Here is a 20,728-nt window from a genome sequence, read left to right as displayed (position 1 = left end):
TGTGGTTTTGGTTGGTTTGGTTTTGGATTCGCTGACAATAAGAAAAACATAGAATAACACCAGCCTTAATCTCTATGTTTAATTCTAATTAGTTGATTCAACTGCATGAATATTAGACACCTACTGTACATATGAATCATTTTTTCCCGAATCAGTAGAATATTTTTTATAACACCTACCTAGAAATGCTTAGCTTATGTGAAGGTAATGTATTTGTATTTTTGATTCCTAGATGACATTTATGCCATTGGAGGAGGTAAGACTTATCATATCCATGAAGTATTCATACATACCTATTTGAACAGTTATTTTCCACATACAGAACTTGCTTTATAATCCTCTAATTGTGACATTGTAATTTTAGGTTCCAGTGATTTATTCCTGAATAGTATTCCAGAACAACTTTATGGTAAGCGTCTTGCGACACACTTCTTTATGTTAGTGAATTATCAGTATGACTACACAGTTCTTCTGCTGTATCTTAGTGAATAATACATCTGATGCACAGTTCCTCTATATGTAAACTAAGTTGCTGTCGTGTCTGATATGATCTGGATCTTTGTCCTGACCTGCCGTCAGTTTCTCTGTCAATATGAAACCAAAATACAGATATGAAACTTGTAGCTTTCTTGTAACATATGACGTCAGCAGCCACACAGGTGGACACAATAACACTTTAAAGCATAATAACGTCCAACAGCACCTCAAAAAACACCTCCAGAGTTTCATCAATGTCTCTCTGACACCAGAAAAGAAGAATTAAAAGCAGGCTGGTGACATGACATCAAACAGCTATTAATATCATTGTATTCAAAGACAGATGACCCACTTCCTTCCTGCCTGCATTTCTTTGGAAGTTTGATTTTTATCACTACCTGAAATACTGATGTAAAGATGAATTTTTTGTAGATCTTCTTCTGAAAGGGGAATTTGTTTCTCGCTTCTGTCATAAAAAAGAGGATATAGAGTAAAAGCCAGACACAAAAACACACTAACCTTTATTACAAGACTCTGCTTTGACACACATTGAGATGGATCAACCAGTGAGAAAAATCTAAGCAAACTAAATTGGCATGAAGGCAAGATTATTTTTCAGCTATAATCTTTATAAGATAAGCTGTATCTTGCTTTGTACTGTACATATCTCGGTCACAATTCTTTCATAACCCAATTTTAAGGATCCTTATTAAAACATATTTGCTTATGTAATGTGTAAATAAGGAATATTAAGCGATATAATAATGATAATGAACTTTATTTATAGAGCACCTTTCATACAAGAAATGCAGCACAAAGGTCTTTCATATAAGAGCATTATAAGCACTGAGTGCTTCACATGAAAACAGGCATAAAGGACATTTAAAACAGTTTAAAACATGGATTAACTGATTCATAAAGTCATAGAATTGTAAAACGATACAACTCTATGTATATATTTACTTTATGAAATGACAGTGAAAAAGTTTGCAACTATAATATCAGTGGTAACTGTGTGCCGCTTTTTTTTAAGCAATACTTGTGTAGCCCAGCGTCCTGGGTTCACCTAACCGAATAATTAAAAGAACAATAAGTGGGACAAAAGAAAGTGTAACAGCTCCAACAGCAACCGCTGCCCATTTATTATCCTTCACATCAATAAAGTCTCACACATGCCTGAGTCCCCTAAAACAGCAGAACATCACCCCACAACTTTCTCTGCCCTACGGCAACTCAACAGGGACACACAATATAGAACAGTCTGTTACATTTGTATTGTTATGCCTCTGCACCAGCAACAGATGGGGCCAGAGGCATAATGTTTTCATGTCATCAGTCTGTCCTGTTCTTGTGGACATGACATTCCAAGAATACCTGAAGGCAATATCTCCAAATTTGACTCAAAGATTCACTTGGACTCAACGATTAACTAATTAGATTTTGGTGGTCAAAGGTCACTGAGACCTCACAAAACATGTTTTTTACCATAACTCAAGAATTCACACGCTAATTATGACAAAATTTCAAAAATGATGAAGTGATGACATCTTATATTCAAAAGGTCAAAGGTCAAGAATAGTGTGAATCACATTTATCACTTGAATTTGTACAGTTTGCAGCATTTTTCATCTCGAGTTCTAAAAGATGTTTCACTGATGCGTCCAAGTTGTTTCCCCTCCCATAGTTTAACAGTATGGTTTTCGTCCTCTCCTGTGTCTCCTCCCAGCGACCGACAAAGTTGCCCTGCTGATCGGCAACCTGTCTTACAAGAACCACCCGCAGCTCAAGGCTCCCATGGTGGACGTGTACGACCTCACCAACCTCCTGCGGCAGCTGAACTTCCAGGTGGTTTCACTGCTGGACCTCACAGAGTCGGAGATGAGGAACGCTGTGGACGAGTTCCTGTTGCTGCTTCACAAGGGAGTCTACGGTGAGTTTAGAAACCTGTGGATGGTTCTAGATGTGATCATAGATCCGGACATATTCACTCCCCAAAACTGCAATTCAATGAATTATGTTTTTGTTAACTGAAATCCACACTTACCTCTTCAGGTCTGCTGTACTACGCTGGTCACGGATATGAGAACTACGGCAACAGTTTCATGGTGCCGGTTGACGCACCAAACCCATACCGCTCAGCCAACTGTTTGTGTGTGCAGAGCATCCTCAAACTGATGCAGGAGAAGGAGACAGGCCTCAATGTTTTCCTGCTGGACATGTGCAGGAAGAGGTGAGTCAGTAGGTCAGTGGCTCAATTCTGTCAAATTTATTAAATATAACTGATGCTCTTATTCAGAGCCTTTTAAAATACATGTAGATAAAAAGAGTATAATTACTACTGTACATCACCAGAACACTGCATCCAAAGCTTTACTAAATATTAATATTACCACAATATGAGAATAAATTAGAGTGATTATTGCACCTTTCAATCTTGTGTTTTTTAATCATTTTCCAGGAATATTCACGATGACAGCGCTCCAAACATTGTCCTCAGGGTCACGGCCAACATTGTCTTTGGATACGCTACGTAAGTTTGAAACGTCAAAGCATTCAAAACTACATTTACACACTTTATGTTTTTAGGAAATTATAAAATGTTGTATTCTTTGTGTTTTGGCTGCTCAGGTGCCAAGACGCAGAGGCCTTCGAGCTGAGCTCCAGCGGCTTCACCAATGGCGTGTTTGTCAAGTTTTTGAAGAAGCGGCTGCTGGACGATGAGAAGATCACCGTGGTGCTGGACAGAGTCGCTGAGGGTGAGAGAGGAGCACAAACACAATACATGAGAAGAACTGACTTTAAAATGGCAGCACTTTCTTCTTAAATGAATTTGTGCCTGAGAATATCATCAGGTCACCATGGAGAATTGTGATAAAAGAATTAAAAGACCACTTTTCAGTGTTTGTTTATGAAGTCGATTGCTTTACAGTTGCTGCCACAGGAAATTAAATGTTGCTTGCTTTGCCTTATTGATGTGAAATTTGTATCCGCCTGCTTGTGGGCTAATGGAGTTTCCCTTAGATCCAGGGTTATTGAAGGAAACTGACTTGAGGTAAGATGCACTTACCATTAAACAACGTGGAGGATGTGGACAGGTCTTTAACATGAGCTCAGGGTGGGTTAATTAAATGTGCTAACATAATGAGAGTCTCACAGTGCTCGTTGCCTGGTTGGATCCAGTTTCAACTCATGTAAAGATATTTTTTGAGCTTTACAGTCCAGACAAGCTGTTGTTGAACATGTGATTTGTAACTTCTTGTGTCCAGACATGGGTCAGTTTGATGCTACGAAGGGGAAGCAGGCTCTGGAGATCCGCAGCAGTCTGTCAGAGAGGAGAGCGCTGACCGATCCTATTATGCCTGGTGACAGCGCTGATGTGGCTCACGCTCGCAGCCTCCAGTGGGCAAAGGCTCACGGTGAGCATAAAACACAAACTTAATTTTTACTTTCAGTTCGTTTGCCTGGTTGTCAGCAGGATTACAGAAAAACGACCGGCTTGATTTTAATGAAACTTAGTGTAAGGTTGTAGCATGGGCCAAGGAAGAACCCAAGAAATTTTTGAGGGAATCCAGATCACGCAGTGGATACACGACTTATTTTTCACTTTTGTTAACACTGCAAGATAGCATTTGGTCTTGGTGGAATAACTGCCATCTTAAAAGCCAGCATATGGTAGTAAAGTTTAACAGTGACAAAACATCACCAACGGTAGAAGTGTAAGTAAAGTGGCTCTGGGGTAGCTTATGTAACTGGTGGACTCAAGTGTTGTCTGCGTTGTGTTGATATGAAGAGGCCAGACCGTGGATGTCATTGGAGGCAATCTCCATTTATTCCTGACAACTCTGACAGCAAGAGGTAAAAACAAAATCCTCCATCAATTCCGACCATATAAACTCCAGCCCCTCTCCCATGGAGCACAACAGCAAAGGGGCAGAGCCATGTTATATTCAATTCAGTACAATAAAACACAGAAAACACACCTGACAGCAAAGGGGTAAAAAGCAAAATCCTCCATCAATAAAGACCATATAACTCAAGCCACTAAACATATTAGGTGACACAGGATTATGTCAGCATAATATACAATAAGTTTAGGCTGAAAAATGAACTTAAACGTAGCTTAACAGCACTAAAACACAATATGAGAGCAATGTCACTCACCTCTCCCATGGAGTACAACAGCAAAAAGGAAGAGGTAAGGTGGGAGACATCCCTTTATAGGTGGGGCACCCGCAAAGTTGTAGTATAGTTATAGTATCAAACGTTCCACATATTGACTATGAAGGCACTAAGCGTGTCAGGTGATAACAATCAAAACACATTTTGTGTAATAATACTTAATATTACACATATTACTGCTGTATAACTGACCTTGTTACACCTTTACATGTAGCTGCTATGATTTGGTTTTGGAAATATATCCAAACATACATGGTGGCTGCACTTGCAGATTTACATATCATAAAGGACTTTACTTTTGACCTCTGTGAAGGTCTGCGCTCATCGAAGTCAAAAATTTGTTTAGTGGCCACTGGGGAGCCCCCATTTGCTTAAAGCGCTCCAGTACTGCACACTAAGTCAAATGTTGACTCTGGTAATTGGTGATTAAACACACAGAGCTCACACTGTTATAATCACACCTGCACTCACGGGGGCTTACCGAGGCAACCACACTGCTGATGGAAACAAGGTTGGAAGAGCGAGAAACACCTGATGACAACATTATCACCTCTGTCATCAGCTCAGAAATATTTGCTTATGTTTATATGCGTGGGTGGGTGGGTGGGGCATCCACGTTGTAACCTCCATCACCACTTTTTGCTAACGGCTGAGTGGGAGTTTCCATTTGAAAAACATGGATAAAATCGCCAATGAACCTGAACCCGCCCTCTAATCATCTTGTGACACCTCTTCTTGGGGACACTTGGGGTATCCCAGTCCTCAGGTTGGGAATCGCTGCTGTACATGAATTTAAGATTCTAACACTTTTATTTTTCCTTTTCTTCTGGTGATTTTTGTGTCTAGTAGTAATGTCAAATTCTCCATTTCTGAGCTAAGGATTTAAGATAGAGACAACATTTTTCTGTTGTAATGTAATGTGTTGACTATGCAGAAAAGGTTTAGTATATTTTCTGAAGGAAGGTGATCCAGGCACTCTGAAAAAATATAGAAAAACCAGGAAGTAGGTATTAAAAAGCCTTCACTGTTGTAGCTAAATCATTAAAAGAGCCATTGCAGGTCTTTGTTAGGGCTTTCCTGCAGTGGTCGACACATGTTGGCTTTTATAATGATTTAGCTACTACAAATATAGGGTGTTTAATATTTCCTTCCTTGTTATATTTTGGAGTGCCTGGATCGCCTTACTGTCAATCCTGTTGTTTCCTTTTCTCCACAAGATTTTGATCTACTTTAGTATATACAGTGCAACCGGTCGTCTCTCTCTCATTTTTTTAATGAGAACTTGTTTTGTTTTCTGTGTGTTACTGTAGAGCTTCCTGAGAGTATGTGTCTCAACTTCGACTGCGGCGCTCAGATCAAGTTGGGCTTCGCAGCAGAGTTCTCCAACGTGCTCGTCATTTACACTCACATCGTCAAGAAGCCAGACGACATGTTGTTCTGCCAGGCTCACGTCACCGACTTCTCACAGGTAAGTGTGAGTGAGGTCATGAGCTCTGGTCATTAAGAAAGAGCAGAGAATTTCTCTTCTTTCTGACTGACAGGTGCTATTTCCCTTCAGATTTGAGGAACTAACAGACACAAAATGCATGAGCTATAAATGCACTTGAATCTATCTTCTTGAGTGTGGGTGTGTGCATGACACCTCACACTCTGCACCAGTTATTCTGTTTTTTCACTTTTTGCTCAAGACTAGAACATCTTGCTTCAACAAAAGCACACATTCTGAAATAATCCACATCCTAAATGCCTAACAGGTTGTATTAACAAGCACATGCACTTTAACTTGTCACTTAAAGGTCATGAGCCATATGGTTGCACTATTGTATGTAATGTATTGTTATTGTATTATCATCGCAGCAGTGTGTTTTCTAAATCAACTGTGGTTGATATGGCAATTAATTACTGATTATGAGACATGTGTTTGTGCCTTCATACTGCACACTGCCACCTGCCTTTTCTCCTCACTGCAGGACCTTGATGTGGATCCCAAAGAGATGAACAGAGAGACTCCAGAGGAGACAGGGATCTACCTTCTGTCCAGCAACCTGCCGCAGCACTGTCTTTACACCAGAGTCAGCTCACTGCAGAAACTCAGGGTAAAAATACAGTGAAACTCAGACAAGTTATTCTCTTAAATTTCTATAATGTCACCAAAAAATGTGCATGGAAAAAACGTCTTCGTTCTGATCACAATACTTAAATGTAAAGACCAACTTTCTGTGACACAGACTTAAAAACTCAGCTAGAAAACCTAAATTTGTCAATATAACTAAGCAACCAATGAAATCTTGCCGACTAATAACCTTTCTAGTTTGGTAATATTAATACTACCATTTCTCCTCTAACCCAACATTAACAGGAGGAGCTGGTCTTCACCGTGTGCCTTCAGGGCACCTTCACCGCCATGGATGATGAATCTGTCCACTGGACCAAAAGCATCAACATTGGCAAGCCGCTGATCGCCCGCCTGGACCTGCACCGTGCCATGAGGCGAAATAGCTGCCTGCAGACGTGCATGATGCCCCACAGCCCATCCCACAGCCCCTGTCACAGCCCGGGGCCCGAACACCGCCTCCACCTCCACCACGGGTCGCACCAGGCCCAAGACTACAGCCGCCTGTCACCACAACACCTCTACCTGGACGTGTACGAGCACCACCAGGGCGCAGTGGGAGGCTGTGGGGATTCCTACTACGACAACCTCAGCCAACCTCGCTACGATGCTGCGTACGACTCAGCTGGTGGACTTTCAACCTCGCCGGAGAGGTTCAGCATCCCCATAGAGACCACTGACGACATCAACGAGCTGCAGACTGTGTTCATCAACAGTCTGCAGCTTCAACAGCCTTGAAGCTGCTGCTCAGAAGAAAAGCTTTAAATATCTGACATTGTATCTGGAACACTGCTGCTCTTCCTGTTACATGTTGTTTAGAATATTATATTCCTCCAGATATAAGCATTATTTGCCTCGACAAGCTGTATACTGACTTTTCTACTAAAAAGAGTTTTGTAAATAAATGGAAGACTGAAACAGTGTATGATTGCTGCAGTCATGTTTTGTAAATGTCTATTTACCAATAATTAACTGAAGAAAAGTAAAAGGCACTGGATGGTAATCGTCAAGATCTGACAGTCTGATAATTTTTTCAGAGCTGTACCTCTTAGAAACGTTTGTTTAAAAGTATGAGCCACATGCACAAATTAAAGAGGCATTAAGATTAAGAAGATAAAGGATGAAGCAATCTGCCTTCACTACAAGAACAGCATTGTAAACATTCCTTCATGTAACTAGTCTAAAAGAAAACTCGTCAGGAAGGTGAGGCTGGAGGAGCTCCCTCTGCTGTACAGTTAGAGTAAATATCTTCAGGCATTTTATAATATACAGTGGGGGAAATAAGTATCCAACATGTCAACTTTCTTTTCATTAAATATATTTCCAATGCAGCTATTCATATTAAATTAAAACCAGACCTTGATTTTAATTCAAGGTTCATTCCGTTCATCTTCCCTCTAATAATGTAGATTTTACTGATAGTATGGGAAGAGACACAGCCCCGTATCATGATGCTTCCACCTATGAACCTCACTGTAGGTACAGTATTTTAGGTTCATAAACAGAACTATTTCTCCTCCACACATGGTGCATCATATTGTTACTGAAAAGCTCGTTTAAAATTTGCTACACAACATTCAGAGAAGCCTGTGTGGTTAGACAAGACAAATATTGAACTTTTCAACAAAAATGTAACGTGCCATATGGACAAAAAATTACCAAAGTATCAATAAATAAATTAACATATTAATAAATACAGGAATATATAGTTAAAGAATAATAAATGCAGATAAAGTATAATAACTCATTAAATTACAGAAAAAAATATATGTAGATGTACAAAATGTAGAAATAAATTTGACGTTTTCTTTTATTTATCCTGTTTATCAGTTTTGTTTTTTATGCATTAATCTATTTCCATAGTTATTTTAACATTTATTTATTCTTTTATTTCTGTATTTATTTATTGCTGTGTATTTCTACATTTATTTATTCCTGTACTTCTTCATATTTTTTTTATGTATTTCCATATTAATTTATACATTTATTTGCATATTTATCTATACATTTTTTATTTATTCCTGTATTCCTGTTTATTTACACATTTATTTGTTTTTGTATTTATTTATACATTTATTTTTTATTCGCATATTTATTTTTACGTTTTTTTATTTACTTACTGGTTCCTTATTTATTTATTGATACGCAAGTCATTTTTCATCCTCCACAGCCTTTCTTTATTTGTGCAGTTTTATTTAGTAAATATCAGTGTCTGGTCCCCTCAGGATGGCAGTAGAGTCAGGACTTCCCTCTCCTCCTCCAGCTCCCTCTGATACTCTTCTCCCAACTGCTCTCTTATGTCATCTCCATGGTGGATATTTTCAACACTCTGCATCTCACACCAAAATAATATAGATGGATAAATAGCACTACAGGTAAAAGGACAAAAATGTATTTTAATTCGGGGGTGAACTGTCCCTTTAATTGAAGAGCGTATCAAATGTAGCATGAACTGAATGTGCCTGAGGGTGAGGGTGTTGAACTGGGTGTTATTATAAATATTGCATATGTGGATTGTTTCTAGGAGTGGAAAGAAGGCTGGAGTACCCTACACAAGCAGAAGCACTCTGAAAACTGTCTCTTTTGTGGCCCTCTCTTTTGCCTTTATAAATGTAGAGTATAATATCTAAAATCTAGTTAAAATAGACGTCTGGATTAAGAGTATGTTCAAACAAAGCAACGGTGTAAGAAAGCAAATCAGCTACAGTATTTAGTTTCCACCCCTGGCTGTTTTCACAATGGCTGTCAGGTCATGTCCTCTCCCATATTATGAAAGGGCACCTTGCAAGAGGCTGCACGGTAGCAACACAACAGCATCATGTTTTTAGCATACAGATCAACATTTCATTTTTAAAGAACACGAGTGTTTATAGCGTACATGTTATGCCCATGCATAGCCATGGCCACTGCAGCACAGCAGATAGGAACCCTGTCCGATTGAATAATGGATGGAGTCAGCCACCCACAGGCTGCAGGGTGATATCATGGCTGCGTCACTTGTGCAGCTGAGGGAGGAGGGGCCGGTGGTGGTTTTTAGACGATGCAGCAGGCAGAGACAGGAGAGAGAACGCGTGAGAAACCTGGCGGCAGAGAGAGGACACAGGGACAATAATCATGTCAGCCTCCTGGAAGCATCTCTTTTTTCAGATTCTCCTGCTTCTCGTCTCCTGCAGACACATCAATACAAGTAAATGACTGTTTGGGTTTAATTTTGACTCTGTGGATGTCTTGAAATGTTGTTCTGCCTTCTCTGTTCCCCACACTGTGGTGTGTAACCTTGTCAGGTGTAGAAGAAAAATGGCACAGGATTCCCACACCATCACGTTCTACTGTATCTGCCATATTTTTGATTTGAAGTTGCTGATAGTCAGTGTTTATTTCTTTATTACGTCAGGGTCAAAAATACTCTGAGACAGCATCTGCATCATCACCGGACACTGAGACTCATCATTAAAACCAAGAGCAATTACTTATTTAAGGATTTAAAAATAAATACCAATGTGTAAAAAAAGGTCTGATTTAAAATACTTTTTATATTAAAGAGCTGTGATCATGGATATCACAGGGATTTTAACTGAGGCAAACTGATCAGTTTAATGCATTAAGTTTCATACTTGCCATTCATTTACCATCTGCTGTGGCTACGTGCTACGGAAGCCCTGAGAGGCAAGTGAGACAGTGTATTTTTGTAGTAATACATTTTCTAAATGTTCTCTCCTAAATGTATTACTTGCCAAGATAATCCTTCTAAATTTCTTAAAAAATATGTCAATCATGTGGAAAAAGCTACGTGTTTTTTTTTTTTAATCTATGAAAGCCAGGGGCCGGTTACACAACACACCTTGAGATGAGATTTCCCTTGAAGTCCATGTTAAGGCTTTCTTAAAATAAAATCAGCTGCACAAAACAGGTCTTCTCCTTCATGTTTCCTTAAAATGTTTGCTTAATTATGGTCTTATACTTAAGGAATCCCTTAGTTAGTTTAATCATTGCACAGAAGACTTAAGGTAACACAAGCTTGAGCACAAGCAAAAAAATGGTTACCTTGGAAACTGTAGTAATTTACCACTATAAAATCTTCCAATGCAGTAAATGCCTTAACAGTTTTACTGGATTCTGAGCAGCTACCTTAAGTAAGCCCCTCAGCTTAGGAAAAATTAACTCTTAGCCTAAGTGTCATACTTAAGGAGAAAACTTATGGTGCTTTGTGCAACTGGCTCCAGGCCACTAGGAAGTGCGCCGGGCTTTGAAGCCATTTTTTTTGTCATGGTCAAAAATTGTAATTACATCGTCACGTGATGCCCTGTGGCCCAAAAAGACTTTCTCTCATCGACTTGCATAGCATAAGAGACATCTGTAAATCAGTGGGTACATTTTTTGACCGTCACTGCCTTAAAATGACACATTTCACTATTGGGATTTGATCCATTTGGTCCGATACATTTCATATGTCTAGAAGAGCCGCAGTATTAAATCATTTTTTCGCCATTCAAGTTAAAAGAGTGCTGAATTGGAAGTAGCTGGCCCGGCCGGCGGAAGTCTCTGGTGCACCTGCTCTATGGATGGCACAGTGCGGAGGCAGTGCTGACCATCTGGGTATTTTTATAAATGTCAGTTGATCATTTTAGGCTTCATGCGCCACTGTACAACTTCCATAGGAATGAATGGGGCCCCGCCTCCAATGCTATATCCAGGTCTCTTTCCACAGCCAGTGGGTGGAGGGTGGAGAAAAAAATTGAAAAAAATTGTATATCACAACTTGTTTCTGCTAAAGAGCTCAGTGGCCAAAGAAAAATAATCTTACCTTATGTAACACCGACAGCCAATTGCAGACTCACCATCTTGAATCTGCAAAAAAAGAAAGCAAATGAGGGCCAATGGCGTGGGACACAACATACCAACTAGGGCAACAGATGCTAACTGACAGCCCCACATTGACCAACAGCTGACCATCGACTTATGTTGTGTTCTTACCAACATGCAATGCAGATTTTCTTATTCTATTACTAACGCAAGTTTGAACACTCAGACTGAGAACCTGTATACAGATAATGTTCCTGTAGAAGAGGAGAAAAATACGACACAGGCGACAGATACTTCAGTTCAATGCAGCTTTGCTCCGTGGAATTTATTTGCCAACATGCAAAAATACCAGAAATAAAACTAAATACCTAAACTGATTACAGGTTTTTTTCCCGTTTACAAGCACACATTATCTCCTTACAACAAAAACAATGGAGCCCAACCAGTTTACTACTCTATTAATTCATCCTCATTGAGTTTATAGATTGACCTGTGTTTACATTTAGTCCACAATACTCAAGAAAACAATATGAAGAAATGTAGAATTTGCCAGTTTTTACATGTTCCCTAAACTCATATTTAGTGTAAAATTAAAAAATAAAACAATTGATGTAATGACAATTGCATGTTAGTTTAGAAGAAATATATGAGCTCAAAACTTGCAAAGTAGCTTAACCTTTTAGGGAGCTAAACACATTACATTATTACATATATAGTAATTTAAAACAAGCTGTGACATCAATTTAATATTAGTTAATCCAAATTAAATGTGCTGCAGCCAAAATCCAGACCACGTTTGCGTTTTACATTGATCAATTACAAGTTTGCAACACCTGTGCAACACCGGCGCCATCTTAGGTCACATTCAAAGAACAACTGGTCTACTGGTCAGAAACCCCATATAAATGCACTAACTACCCTCACAAAATCGCCCTAACACACATTTTAGATGTTTGACAACATGTGTATGTAGTATTGCAAGTTTAACATTTCACAAACCTGTAGAAAACAGGAGAAAAGATAGACACAGGCGACCAACACTTTGTATCAATACAACTGAACCTCGTGGAGAAGCAGGAGACCGCTGAGAAGAAGAGGGTCAGCGGGGGAAGCACAGCGCCACACTGCCTCCTGCTGGTGACATTTTCTCACAGAAATAATATCCTCAAAATAAAAACATAAATAAACTATTTTGTATACACTATAAAACATAAAAACATTTACAGAAAACGTACATTTATTGTGCGTCACACTGACTTGCTTCATAGGCACGAATATATAAGCCGAATCATTGAATGAAGTTCCGCCAGTACGTCCTCAGCTTCACACAGCCCGGAGGATCTCAATGCTGATTGGCTATCGCGGTGCCATCAGTCGGTCAGTGTAATAAACTCTCGCGAGAAAGCGTGTGACGCGAAATCGCGCTACCGGCTTTGTGCCGCGTGTGTGTACAGAGAGAGGAGGCATCCAGAAGTCCATTCATTCCAATGGGAATCTCCGTGATATCCGACATACTCCTCCCCTCTGTAATATTTCGGTCCTGACTTTGCCTCAATACTAAAAAAAAGAACTTTTGTGGTGGATTTTGGAGAGACTGTGTGACAGTGTGCTAGCTTAGCCAACAGGCTGCTAACTGGCTAACAGGCTGTTTCAATTCAATTCAGCTTTATTTAAAGTGTAAAATCCCCATAAACATGGTCTCAAAACACTTTACAATTATAGATTAGAAAAATACAAATTACAAATAAAAAATACAAATTATATATAAGCACAATTATTTACAATAACAATTAAAATAAATAAAAGTAAGCCTATGCAAAAGTGCTATTAAGTTGTACTATGTTTGGGAAAATAAATAGGTTTTTAGTCTAGATTTAAAGATGTCAATGGAGCCTGCTTCCCTAACTGATTGGGGGAGCCGGCAGAGAAGTGGGGCACGGTAGGAAAATGCTCTACCACCTGCTGATTTTTTGTTAACTTTAGGGACTGTGAGGTAGATAAGTATGGGGGTGCTAGGCCATGTAGAGATTTGTAGGTGAGTAAAAGCAGCTTTAAGTCTGATCTGGACTGGATCGGGAGCCAGTGAAGAGTGATTAAAGCTGGGGTTATATGATCATATTTCCTGGTTTTGGTTAGAATCCTGGCTGCTGCATTTTGAACGAGTTGTAATTTGTTTGTGCTGCAGTGTCGTAGGTCAGAGAAGAGGATATTGCAGTAATCAAGTCTAGATGAAACAAAGGCGTGAACTAAGATTTCTGCATCTGAGGTATTTAGCAAGGGACAGATCTTTGAGATGTTGCAGAGATGGAAGAATGCTTTCTGAGTGATTTTCTTGATGTGAGCATCAAAAGACAGAGGTGAATCAAAAGCCACACCAAGGTTTTTAACTGTTGTTTGTTTTCCTGTCAGAGACACCTGGTCCAACGCCCCCTCCACTGGTTCCAATAAGCCCCCTGCCAACAGATGTCAGAAGCGTTGTTCTCAAAGGTAAACCTCAAATATTTTCACTGTAAACGTGGTGTTACTGCAGAGATGGGTGTTTTGTCCGCTTGTGTGATCAAAGCTTACACGTTCTGATTTTCCATTGCATCTGTGCTTCAACTCTCCATGCAGGTAAAAGTCACGTGGAGAAGGTTGAACTGTTGAACCCTGTCAATCTGGCACTGGAGTGTACCTGGACAGGTGATCAGAGCAAACTACCAAACATAACTGGGTTCTGGAGAAAAGATGGGGACGAGGTTAACAACAGCCGTGTCACAGTGCAGCTGGAGAACGAGCAGTATAATCTCAAACGAGTGTGAGTATGTGTTCATGATTTCATCCATTAGCTCCAGAGAATGCATTTACTGTAAAACTTCAATTAATAGCCTGGGCTATTATTTGCTTAAATCACTGAAATTAATGAGTCTATATTTGGGACAGGCCTTTAAATCCTTACACAGAAAACTGTTGCTGGATTAGGCTTCAGATAACATATCAGTTATGAATCAGTCATGTATCTAGCACCGACAGACAGGGCATCAGAGAGGAATACGGCACCCAGCATACCAACACATCACCACTTTAATCTGTTTAAACAATACTCACACCAACACAAAGGAATATATATAACTTTCAGGGTAATTGAGGAATGGACACATAATTTGAGGTGGCCAACAACCTGATTTTATACATCCAAAGAACACATATATATATATAAATAATACATATATATATATATATATATATATATATATATATATATATATATATATATATATATATATCTTTTAACTACTAACATTAAATTAAATGTATATTTTTTAATGTAAAGCAGCTTGAAAACTTGAGATGATGACTGACTTTTATTGGTCTGCACTGCCAGTCCATTACTACAGCTGTAGTTAAATTTAGTTTAGAATTATTTTTATTTAGATGAAAATAAATACTGTATTTGAATTATTATTTATGTTATTATTTAGCCTATTTAATTTATTTATATTGTAATATGAATCACCTTTAGGCTAACACACATTATTGTAGAATAGTTATGTTTTGATGAAAGAATCACAAATTATTTACAGACATTTAAAAAAAAAAAAAAAAAAAAACATTTATCCTAAATTTAACATGGGATGTTTTGGTATAGAATTAAAATTAAGATTTATTTTTGCTTTACAGGTTCAGCATCGTCAATGAAGAAACCCTCGGGAATTACACCTGCATGTTTGGAAATGAAGCCAAAATAGACTTTGTTTTGGCAGGTACAGATCACATCCTTTCATGAGTTATATGTAGGCTGTCACATTTTACATTTCACAGCCAGTATTTGTGAATATGATTAGTAATTTATGAATATCAGTATTTACACTTTGTTTAAAGGGTATAAAATGCAGGATATACAGATTCATTTTTATCATTACTGTTCTTTTTCCTTGTTGTCCACCAGCTCCAAAGATCGGTGAGGTGAGAGATAAGCCGATAGTCGGCTACATGGGGGACTTTACTGTGATCACATGTAAAATGGAGGACACTAAGCCAAAGCCAAATACCTGGAACTGGTATAAAGCAAATGGTACAGAGAAGGTAGGTGTGCTGTTTGGAGTGTTTTTTTGTGAGATTTGTGTCACTGGTGACATTTGAATTGACACCAATTCAACATATGTTTTACCATCAACTTTTGTTTGTGGGGTCAGTGGAATATAGATGAATGTGTGGTTAAATCCCCTACACACTCATGGTGTAAACACAGGTGTTTTTACTTGACTCTAAGCAGTCAGTCCAAATGAAAACACCTGAGCATGTGTGCAGAGCCTTTACATTTAACAACCCAAACTTGCCAAGTTGTATTGTCCCTATACCAAATGACTTTTTACATTTCCAGTGTTGAGTTTTACCTCAGTTATCATGGCTGTCTTGCTCTGTGGATAAGGAGGAAATTTAAGACATCCATGCACAAAAGAAAGGCGCTCAAAGTGCAGAAAAAAACAAAACCGCATCAAACGTTTCAGTGCTACTGACAGGAATGCTTCACAGAACATATATAGACAGACAGATTACTACCAGGTGTGATGAATCAGTCAGAGTGTGCCACTAATTAGATGAGATCCACTCTGAGGAGCAGAAGCCTGACCTATGACTATTGTACTATTTACAACATCCTTAAACACTGATGTATGATCGCAGAACAAATATACAAAAACACACAACTATACACAGAATAAAAAGGAAAAGGACAAAGCATGTCCAAAAGGGCCGTGCTGGTACATGCAGATGTCTCTGAAAAGCAGGACAGATTAAGTATTTCATTCAGGCCTAAAGGCTGCTCAGTTTTAAGAAGAAAGGTCCATCTACTTTCACACTACACGTAAGACATAAGTTAAAACTGAACATCACAGAGGACGTCAGTCATAATCTTGCCATGTCAAAAAATCCTGCAGAAATCACTTTAAAACAACTGGAAATAAACTCAACATGTATTAATATAAAATAATCTTAATTTAAAAACCCTCACATGTACTTTGTCGTTTTACTTTGACAGATTATCAAAGCCAACACCTCATGAAAAAAATACATGGTGTTTAAACAGTCATTTCATGTTTGTTCAGGAGCAGATCTTTGCTGCTGCAGAGCCTCACCGCTATGAGATTAAAAACAAAGACAGGAAGACCAGACTGGTGGTGCACAACCTGACAGAAGCTGATGGAGGCTTGTATTACTGCGGTGCGGTGTACGCCATCAGCACCTCAATGAGCCACGTGGAGCTGAAGGTCAGATATGGAAAGAACATTTACACAAATACTGTGCTCGACTTGAGTGTCTCTAGTTTAAGGGTATTTAGGCTATACGTTTACTTATATATCGAACATTTAAATTACTTGTTACCTTTCTAAGATTTTACTTAAATAAACAAATTGCAAAATATAAAACACTGTCAAAGATGAAACATTCTTGGTTTGTGACTTGCAGTTTAACAAAAACTACTCAAGGCCACTTGTCACATTTCAGTGTCTATGAGTTGTTAGCAGTTTATCCAAAAACACACTCCCCCTTTTAACTTCTCACATGGTTTCAAGATTCAAAGCCTTAAAAGTCTCTCACAAGAAAAACAACCCAAAGATTAGTAATGAACACAAATTTGCGTTTGTTTTTATTTTTTCTTACCTAATTAATCATTTTCTGACCACTCAGATTTATCTTGTGACCCACTGGAGGACCCAGACCTCTAGGTTAGAATGGGAAAATACACTATTTTCCCTGCTGCTTTTAAAACAGCCATGGTGAAACCTTTGCTCAAGAAACCTGATCTCGACACTAGTGACTTAGCCAATTACAGGCCTATTCAAATCTCCCTTTTATCGGTAAACTGTTAGAGAAAATTGTTTTTAATCAACTATTTAATCATCTTAACACTAATAATTTATTGGATAAATTTCAATCTGGCTATCGCACTAACCACAGTACAGAAAATGCCTTATTAAGAGTAGTTAATGACCTCAGAATTGCAGCTGACTCGAATAACGTTGCTGTCCTCTTTTTACTTGACTTGAGTGCTGCATTTGATACTGTTGATCATTCCATATTAATTTATCGACCTGAGAAATGGATGGGTCTTTCTGGTGCTGTGCTTGACTGGTTTCGTTCTTACTTGTCTGACAGGAAATTCTTGTTAGCCTAGGTGATTCTGTATCACAGACACCTGGGCCACTGCGGCAACAGCCTTGTACATGGGGCGCCTGCTCTACCACTAAGCCACCGACGCCCCGTACATTATCATTGTTATGCAGATAATATGCAATTATATAGGCCTATCTCTGTTTCATCAGGAGACCCTAGTGTGTTAAACAGTCTTTTTTCCTGTCTTACAGATATTAACATCTGGATGAGCCAATTTTTTTTTAAAGCTAAACGAGCAGAAAACAGAGATTTTACTTGTTGGTCCACTAGAAGAAAGGCAGAAACTTCAAAGTTTGGCAGTCTGTCCCAGCAGATTACATCACATGTTACAAGCCTAGGAGTGATTTTAGACTCTGATCTTAATTTTATTCATCATTTTAACAGAGTTGCAAAAACATCATTTTTTCACCTTAGAAACATTGCCAAAATTAGACCTTTTTTAATTCAGGATGATGCTGAAATACTTGTACATGCTTTTATCACTAGCCGTTTGGACTACTGCAATTCCCTTTTTACTGGTCTCCCTAGAAAGTCACTGAAGAAACTACAAGTTATTCAGAACGCTGCAGCCAGGATTTTAACAAATACAAAAAAACAGAGATCACATTAGTCCTCAGCTTGCATCATTGCACTGGTTGCCTGTTTCTTTTAGGATTGATTTTAAAGTTCTGTTACTCACTTATAAGGCCTTAAATAATTTAGCACCGTCTTATTATGCCCCAACAAGAACTCTCAGATCCTCCACTGCCTGTCTTTTAGTTGTAGTTTTAATTTGGCTTTTAATACGGGTTGATTTGATTTTATTTTTTATCACTGTTATTGTTTTGTTGATGTTGTTTAAATTGATGTGTTGTTTTTAACTGTTGTTGTTTTGTTGTTTCTGATATTGCTTTATTCAAGCACTTTGGGCTGCATTCGTGCATGAAAGGTGCTCTATAAATAAAGTTTATTAATATTATTATTATTATTATTACATGGGAGTGGGTTCTCGTTGATGGAGATCGCCATGTTGCGCTGGCATGTTTCTGCAGTAGTCCACAATGGGCAAACCAAACACTGGCTCTAGATAAGGTCATTCACATTTTCCCATTTTCATGTTGGCGCCTGTGATTATATGCTCATTTCCAGCATTTATTCATTGTTTTCACCGGGTTAAAACACTGGGTCCAATTATGGAAGAGACCTCTGCAAATAATTCAGCTGTCAGTAAAAACCTCCTGAACGCCTACATCTCAAGTAATCAGAGAAAAAAGGTGAGCACACATTAGCATGTGGTGGGCATGCCAAACAGCATGAACCCATTTTATTCAGTGTTCTACCGGTTTAAGTCACCTGGGGTCTCATTAATGAAACCATGCTTAGGATGTACACTAAAAAGTATGTATGGACAGCAGCCAAACATGGTGTGTGCCAAAAAATATTCAACAATTTCTACATTCAGGCTTTCACCTCACTGTCTGCGTTGCCAAATTCCTGTCTCCAAAATGTTCGTAAGCATGGGTCAAAGTTTCTCCCATCCAGTCTATTTTTATAGATCACAACTTTTCTTTCAGGCCTCGTTTCGTGTGTATGTAATGTTTATGAATGAGACCCCTGGTCTGTTTGTTTTGGAAAGGAAGAGACCTCTGCGAATAATTCTGTTCCCGGTTAAAACCTCCTGAACAATGAGCACTGAAGAAATTCTAACCAGGAGAAGTTTCAGCTGGTTGCTATGTGCGTTCCTCACTGCTAGACGCCACTAAATCCCCCTAAATCTTACACACTGGACCTTTAAGTATACATTTCACTGACGATACTCCTGTAAAGTTTTGAATGCAGGACTTATTCTTGTAATGGAGTATTTTTTACAGTCTTGTACTGTTACTGTTTCTTGAGTAAAACATCTGAACATTGTTTCCACGGCTGCTGAAGGTCATCAGTTTCTTTGAGCCTCTGAAGCCTTTCATTGCCATCATGATCGAAGTGGTCATCCTGGTCGTCGCCATTCTGCTCTACGAGAAAACCCAGGCCAAGAAAAACAACACCACAGGTATTCAGATAGCAGGGGGATGCTCTGGATTATGTCTATCACTTTACTGTATGTTATATTCACTTGTAATTATCTGGCTTGTTCACAGAGAATGAGACGACTGACCAAACAAACACACTGTGAGTACTACGGGAATGATGCAAGAGATGTAAATGTTTTGAAGTTTGATGTAGTTTTTCATGATGTATATTTTGTATGTCCCCACCAGGACTCAGGGAGAAAATAACGGACCGGAGGAAAGCTCTTCAGTGAGACAGCGGAAAGTTTAAAGACCTCAAATCCAACAGATCCCACAGATCTAAGCTTCTCACAAACATGTTTTCCTAATTTACAAATGTGAAGCAATGGAGCAATATCTCAGCAACTATTTTATGAGTGAGTTCACCAAACAAAGTGCAATAACCACCACTCAATAATTATTCCTTTAATTACTACACAAAGTTTCACTGGAAGATTTGTATTTTCAGTCTGTCGTGACGGTTTAAAGCTCAAAGCATTTACCCTCTGTGTTTATAGCCTTGTGTGCACCCACTTCCTGTGGAAAAACTCACACACTCAATATGCCTTTGACACCTTATTCTCAAAAAGGAAGTGCATTTTCTCATTTTTGGCAATAACTTGAACTTCAGCTCCTCTTTACTTCTGTTTTTTATGCACCATTGTTTGTGAGCAGTGCCTTACACTCCTATGAAGCACTTAACTAACCTGTCATACTGTGCTTGCATCAACTTCCTGTCATTTTTTTTAGAGTTTGTCTTTGCAGTAACGTGTGCCTAACCTGCTCTGTGTAGAGATACATCTTTATATATGCAGATGCTTGTGTGTCTTTTTCCTGTTAATGTATCAGACGAAGGTTGGAAGGGTCATATTTTCTTGTAATCGTGTCTATCTGTGTGTCTTATGTCACTTAACCCTAACAGGTGTGTCACTCTGTGTGTAAACAAGCAAATTAAAATGACACAAACCACTGT

At 38.8% G+C, this 20,728-nt stretch overlaps 2 protein-coding genes and 1 long non-coding RNA gene across 6 annotated transcripts in view; 2 read left to right on the top strand and 1 right to left on the bottom strand.

The window, feature by feature from the left end:
* malt1 (MALT paracaspase 1) overlaps positions 1-7,692 on the top strand; it is a 16,623-nt gene extending 8,931 nt beyond the window's left edge. For both annotated transcript variants that reach the window (XM_033619865.2, XM_033619864.2), the window contains 10 exons: positions 233-256; positions 365-409; positions 2,204-2,407; positions 2,530-2,707; positions 2,936-3,007; positions 3,106-3,233; positions 3,744-3,893; positions 5,967-6,124; positions 6,627-6,752; positions 7,016-7,692. In XM_033619865.2, coding sequence (XP_033475756.1) covers positions 233-256; positions 365-409; positions 2,204-2,407; positions 2,530-2,707; positions 2,936-3,007; positions 3,106-3,233; positions 3,744-3,893; positions 5,967-6,124; positions 6,627-6,752; positions 7,016-7,507 — 1,577 coding nt within the window. In that variant the 3' untranslated portion in view covers positions 7,508-7,692. The remainder of the gene's footprint in view (positions 1-232; positions 257-364; positions 410-2,203; positions 2,408-2,529; positions 2,708-2,935; positions 3,008-3,105; positions 3,234-3,743; positions 3,894-5,966; positions 6,125-6,626; positions 6,753-7,015) is intronic.
* Positions 1,240-13,056, bottom strand: LOC144464255 (uncharacterized). 3 transcript variants are annotated; one of them, XR_013492009.1, is made up of 7 exons: positions 12,808-13,056; positions 12,572-12,706; positions 11,574-11,617; positions 9,648-9,849; positions 2,903-3,227; positions 2,522-2,684; positions 1,240-2,421 (listed from the first exon to the last, which is right to left on the bottom strand). It is a non-coding gene; the product is annotated as an uncharacterized LOC144464255 (long non-coding RNA). The 3 variants fall into 3 exon arrangements; XR_013492008.1 differs by having other exon boundaries at positions 12,572-12,838; XR_013492010.1 differs by lacking the exons at positions 1,240-2,421; positions 2,522-2,684; positions 2,903-3,227 and adding an exon at positions 8,658-9,098 and having other exon boundaries at positions 12,572-12,821.
* On the top strand, positions 9,768-20,728 carry emb (embigin). The gene is made up of 9 exons (XM_033619867.2): positions 9,768-9,956; positions 13,982-14,059; positions 14,186-14,369; positions 15,233-15,315; positions 15,501-15,637; positions 16,660-16,821; positions 19,640-19,757; positions 19,846-19,876; positions 19,966-20,728. The coding sequence occupies exons 1-9, from the start codon at positions 9,884-9,886 to the stop codon at positions 20,024-20,026; spliced, it is 927 nt and encodes a 308-aa protein (XP_033475758.1). The 5' UTR covers positions 9,768-9,883; the 3' UTR covers positions 20,027-20,728.

This window comes from Epinephelus lanceolatus, chromosome 9, assembly GCF_041903045.1.
Source record: "Epinephelus lanceolatus isolate andai-2023 chromosome 9, ASM4190304v1, whole genome shotgun sequence".
Taxonomy (NCBI): domain Eukaryota; kingdom Metazoa; phylum Chordata; class Actinopteri; order Perciformes; family Serranidae; genus Epinephelus; species Epinephelus lanceolatus.
The sequence above is the reverse complement of the archived record's forward strand: the minus strand, read 5'-3'. Positions and strand labels throughout refer to the sequence as shown.

Excerpts from the sequence above, each read along its gene's own strand:
- emb (XM_033619867.2), top strand. The coding sequence starts at position 9,884 with ATGTCAGCCTCCTGGAAGCATCTCTTTTTTCAGATTCTCCTGCTTCTC. Across the intron at positions 14,370-15,232 it reads CAGTATAATCTCAAACGAGT|GTTCAGCATCGTCAATGAAG; the intron begins GTGAGTATGTGT and ends TTTGCTTTACAG. Across the intron at positions 19,877-19,965 it reads ACTGACCAAACAAACACACT|GACTCAGGGAGAAAATAACG; the intron begins GTGAGTACTACG and ends TGTCCCCACCAG.